A 5,334-nucleotide genomic window follows, 5' to 3' on the forward strand; every position below is an offset into this window, starting at 1 on the left:
GTGATTTGGGTGAAGTGTATCTCAGGGATAACAAGCCCTACAACATTGTTGTACTGGGAGATGTTGATATCAGAATGTCATATGAGTCAATTTGGAGACTGCTCCATTTACTTCTATAGAAGATCTTTATATTTTATCACATTTATTGATGATCAAAGTAGGAAGATATATGTGTACTTCATAAAATACAAGTCATATATGTTTAATGCTTTTAAGAAGTGGATCACCATGGTTGAGCTTGAGATATATTTTGAAGCTCAAGTGTCTCAGATTAGATAATGGTGGTAAGTATCGTGATAAAAAGTTCAAAGAGTATTATGCTTTGAATGGGATCGATCAGACATGAGTTCACTATTCTAAGAACACAATAGCATAATGGTGTTATAGAGCGCATGAATAGAACTATCACTGAATGTGCCAGGAGCATGAGGTTACATGCTAGTCTACCCAAGCAGTTAATGGGTAGAGGTAGTGAATATTGTAATTTATCTAATTAATTATGGTCTTTCAGTTCCTTTGAATGAGAGGTAATCTGAGGAAGCCTGCAGTGGAAAAGAGGTTAGCTTATCCCACCTTAATATTTTTGGTTATTCATCATATGTTCATGTTGATGCAGGATCTATGAATAAGCTTGATCCAAAATCTATCAAATATATATTTATTGGATATAACTCAGATGAATTTGGTTATAAATTCTAGGATTATCAGAATAAAAAATTCATCAGGAGTAGGGATGTTAAATTTAATGAAAAAAATGTACAATGATAGAAATGAGACTCATGAAGATTCTTTCAAATATGTTTAAATTGAGGATGATAATGATCAAGAAGACAAAGTCGATGAAGCACAAAAAGTACCTCAGACTCCTGCTACTAAAATTAGGAGATTTAGTAGATTCTCAAGGCCAGTACAAAGGTATTCTCTTTCCTTATACTATCTACAACTAAAATATAGTGGTGAACCATAGTGCTATGCAACCATTCAAGTTGATGATTCAAAGAAGTAGCCATGGATGATGAGATGCATTCACTTGAGTTGAATCAGATTAAGAGTTGTTAAAGCTACCAGATGGCAAGAAAGCACTGCAGAATAAGTGGGTATTCAGGCTGAAAGAAGAACCTGATGGTAGCAAGTGCTACAAGGCCAGTCTTGTAGTTAAAGATTTTCAATAGAAGGAAGGAGTTGACTTCACTAAAATGCTCTCTCCATTGGTGAAGATTCGAGTTATACTAAGCATGGTAGCATTGGATAATTTACATCCAAAGCATATGGATGTAAAGTCAACATTTCTTGATGGTGACCTTAATGAAGAGTTATACATGATGCATCCTCAAGGATATGTGGTCACATGTAATGAAGATCTGGTGTGTAGGATCAAGAGGAGCTTATACGGGCTGAAGTATGCACCAAGACAGTGGTACAAGAGATTTGATAGGTTTATGTCAGATAATGGGTATACAATGTCGGGCCGATCATTGTTATTTTTCAAACATTTTGATAACTGTTATATTATTTTACTTTTGTATGTACTTGTTAGTTGCAATTTTAGATATAGAGAAGAAAAGATGTCAGAAGAAACAATTATCAAAGGAGTTTGAAATAAAAGATCTAGGTCTAACAAAAAAAATTCTTGGTATGACCATCAATAGAGATAGAAGTGCTGGTATATTGAAGTTATCTCATGCAGAATGTGTTGAAAAAGTACTTCAGAGATTCAACATGAGTGAGACAAAGCAAGTTTATACTTCCTTGGGTAGTCACTTTCAATTATCCAATGAACAGTCACCTAAATCTGAAGAAAAGGAAGCAGAGGAAGAACATATGAAGAAAACTTCGTATGCTCAGCAGATGAAAGTTTGTTGTATGTTATGATCTATACAAGATTTGTATAACATATGTAGTGGGAGAAGTTAGCAGATTTATGAGTAACCCAAGCAAACTTTATTGAGAAGCAGTTAACTAGATTCTTAAGTACTTGAGAGGATCATATGATAAAGCTGTTTTCTTTGGTGGTGCAGGGATTGATTTATAGGGTTATGTAGATTCTTATTTTGCTTGAGATCTTGATGTTAGGAGAAGCACAATAGGTTATATCTTCACTTTGGGAAAGACTGCAATCAGTTGAGTTTCCAAGTTACAGAAGATTGTTGTGCTCTCAACCATAGAAGCAAAGTACATTGCTATTACTAAGGCTAGCAAGGAGATGATTTAATTGCAAAGTTTTTTTATAGAACTTGGCATAGGGAAAATGAATGGGAAGTTGCATAGTGACAATATGATTGCTATTCATCTAGCCAAGAATGCTGCATTACATGCCAAGACGGAGCACATCTAGCTTCAGTATCATTTCATTAAGTCACTTTTGGAAGATGGTAAGTTATTTTTGGAGAAGATTTACACGATCGAGACTCCTGCAGACATGTTGACGAAGATGGTGACAGTTGATAAGTTGAAGCTATGTGTAGCATTAGTTAGTCTTCGTGGAGGATAAGAACAAGGGTGAGCCACACTACAAGTACTATGATTGATGGTGAAAAATAGGAGAAGGATTGATTGTAATCAGTTTTCAAGTGGGAGATTATTATGTGTCAAATCTGATTGTGTTGAACAATAGGGTTGTTTTGTTGCCTCGGACCTTAAGTTTGCAGTGCTTGTTGGACAGTGTGGGGGATATATCCCCAAATATATATATATATATATATATTTTGTACAATGCCGACGCTACTTACTCGAGCACCCTAGGGCTATGTTCGAGAGTGCCCCAACGCTGATCGATAGAGAGCACAACGCTTTGGATTCGGCTCAACTGCCCTACAAGTTCTTCGCCACAGCGCTGTGAATTTGAGCGCCCATAACATCATCAAATAGAGGCTTATGCGCCACATCGAGAGAGAATGGTGCATGTGAGAAGAGAAGCAATGAGAGAGCGAGAAAGAAGAGAGATATGTACTTATTTCTCCCAATTTTCATAGGGGATTTCTTGGTCTGGTGCGGCTCCGTGGTTGTTCTCTATTTTGGGATTTTCCACATTAAAATCGGTTGTTCGCTATTTTTTCACTGATTTTATTTTCTTGCTTGTTACTTCATTGTAGTGTTTACTCCTCATCCCCAATAAAATTGACCTTGCTTCTAGCAATGCGCATCAACTTTGGTGGTAATAATGAGCATCAAAGTTGATTTTTAGTGATGACAAACATTGGGGTTTTATTGATGAAAGGGATCAAATATGTTGGCGACGATGGGCGTCGGCAATGGTGGTGAAGAAAGATATCGATGGTGAGAGTTAACTTTTTTTGGAGATGGTGGGTGTTAGGGTTCTTGATAACGGTAAACAACAATATTGGTGCCAACTACAAGCATCAACATTATTATTCATAACAAGCATCAACCTTCTTATTGATAAAAGGTGTAATGGTATTATTGAAGATGATGTGCATTAGGGATATTAATGATGCTAGCGTCTATAATGGAATTGTCTATGAAGAAAAAAATATATATTTGTCCACATTTTCTAAATAAATCTAATAATCTAAAAGTTATATTAAGACCATACATCTAATATAAAATTATGGACAAAATTCAAATTTACATCATCTCCAATTCCTTCAAACCAAATGGAACCTTAATAATGATGAAATGCAAGTATAAGAGAAAACCCACTGAAATAACTTGTTTATTCTACATAAACATTCTCCAACAAGGTACAAAATTATTAGAGGGAATATAGTACTACATCTCTTCCTCCTTTAGCTCTCACCAATATTTTCCCTTAATGGTCCTTCCCTACTAAACCTTCAAGGGATTGATACATATTCTTCTTTGAACGTGCTAGTGTATCCCAAGCCCCCTTCTACATCAAGTAGCTCTTTTCCCCAACTCTTCCACTCATAATAGATCACTGTATTGATCACCTGAACTAGAATAGTCATCATCACAAGCATAGCTACATAACAAAAACCAATCACTAACGCAACAAAAGTTTTTGAAGACGCATATAACATTGAGAAATTGTAAGCTGTGCTGATGATGCCGCTGCTCACTGCTATGACAAACATAATCAGTATCCCACTCTGCCTCCTTCCCTTTGTGAGCTCCACAGATCTCCCAAATGCAGCTATGCCATAGCATTCTTCTTCCACCACAGAGATCACTATGCTCAAAGAGCAAATCAACGCAAAATATAAGTAAAGGGGAATTGCAAGGATTGCTAGAAGAACAGCAACTGCAGTGTAACCAAAGGAGCCTATGGAAACCATAATGAAGGATATGACAATAACAAGTATAATGAATCCTACGGCTATGCTCACGATGGAGGCGCAGAGCTGTGTAAGCATAGGCCCTTTCCATGATTTTTTGATGAAAGAGAAGACCTCTTGAGGTGTTTGCTTCTTTTCAGAGTATGCCATGGAGATAACATGGATGATAGTCATTGTAATGAAAGAGGAGACTATGAAGGAAGACACAAGGAGGATGGATCCTATGGTGGTTATTTCTCTAACATCTTTTCTTATGGTGAAGAGTACGCTAGAGTACTCAGGACTCTTGGCATCAAAGATTGACAAGGAAACAAAGCTACTTGTCAATTCAGTAAGGATGGGGATGATGGATAGGTAGTTTAAGAGGAAAAATAGGGAGGAAAATAGGAGCTTGACGAGCATGATGGGAAGGAGGGATCTCACATTTTTTGTGAAGATGCTGAGTGCTTCCCATAAGATCTTGAATGTACTTGAGAGCTTGAATATTTTTGACATGGCCATGATATTTTCTTCTTTTTGTTCCTGCTTCTGGTTTTGCTTGAAGTTCTTTCAAGTTCAAGAAGGGAAGCTTTATATGGTGTGTGGGTTTATTATTTTCCTAGAAGGTGTTTGTTGGTTGGTTTAGAATGGCATGTGGGGATAGTATAAAGAAGAAAATATCAGACTCTGAATAATTGAAGCTTAGAAAAGTCTTCGAAGACTGGCTGTAAGCTTCATTGAAACTTCTTCCATCAGACATAAAATATTCATTGAATAAGGCTTCTATCAATTATTAATTGGGTTTAAATCATAATTTTATCATAAAATATTATAAAAAAACTAGTTTTAAGATATTAAATAAATGAATTAACACTTATGATTCAAGTTATAATACACATAAAATTTAATGGGATATTGACAGTAGAGTTATAAGTGAATAAATAATTTAATATTCATTTGATAAATCGAATCAAATCAATCAAATATTTTTAAATCGGTTCAACTTTTCGGGTTCAACCGACAAATAGAAATGTAATGAAAGAGGATTTGATAAAATTGTAATGAAGGAGGATCCAAATTCATTAAGGCCACACATTCA

General features: G+C 35.7%; 1 protein-coding gene across 1 annotated transcript; it reads right to left on the reverse strand.

Annotated features, from left to right (window-relative positions):
* Positions 1-3,645: 3,645 nt before the first annotated feature.
* LOC110106881 lies at positions 3,646-4,882 on the reverse strand. Its single transcript, XM_020836951.2, has one exon. It carries the CDS (start codon positions 4,755-4,757, stop codon positions 3,795-3,797), a length of 963 nt encoding a protein of 320 aa, XP_020692610.1. The 5' UTR covers positions 4,758-4,882; the 3' UTR covers positions 3,646-3,794.
* Positions 4,883-5,334: the final 452 nt, after the last annotated feature.

The sequence above is a fragment of the Dendrobium catenatum genome, unplaced genomic scaffold, assembly GCF_001605985.2.
Source record: "Dendrobium catenatum unplaced genomic scaffold, ASM160598v2 fragScaff_scaffold_1446, whole genome shotgun sequence".
NCBI classification, from domain to species: domain Eukaryota; kingdom Viridiplantae; phylum Streptophyta; class Magnoliopsida; order Asparagales; family Orchidaceae; genus Dendrobium; species Dendrobium catenatum.

Coding starts and splice junctions, on each gene's coding strand:
- LOC110106881 (XM_020836951.2), bottom strand. CDS start 4,757: ATGGCCATGTCAAAAATATTCAAGCTCTCAAGTACATTCAAGATCTTA.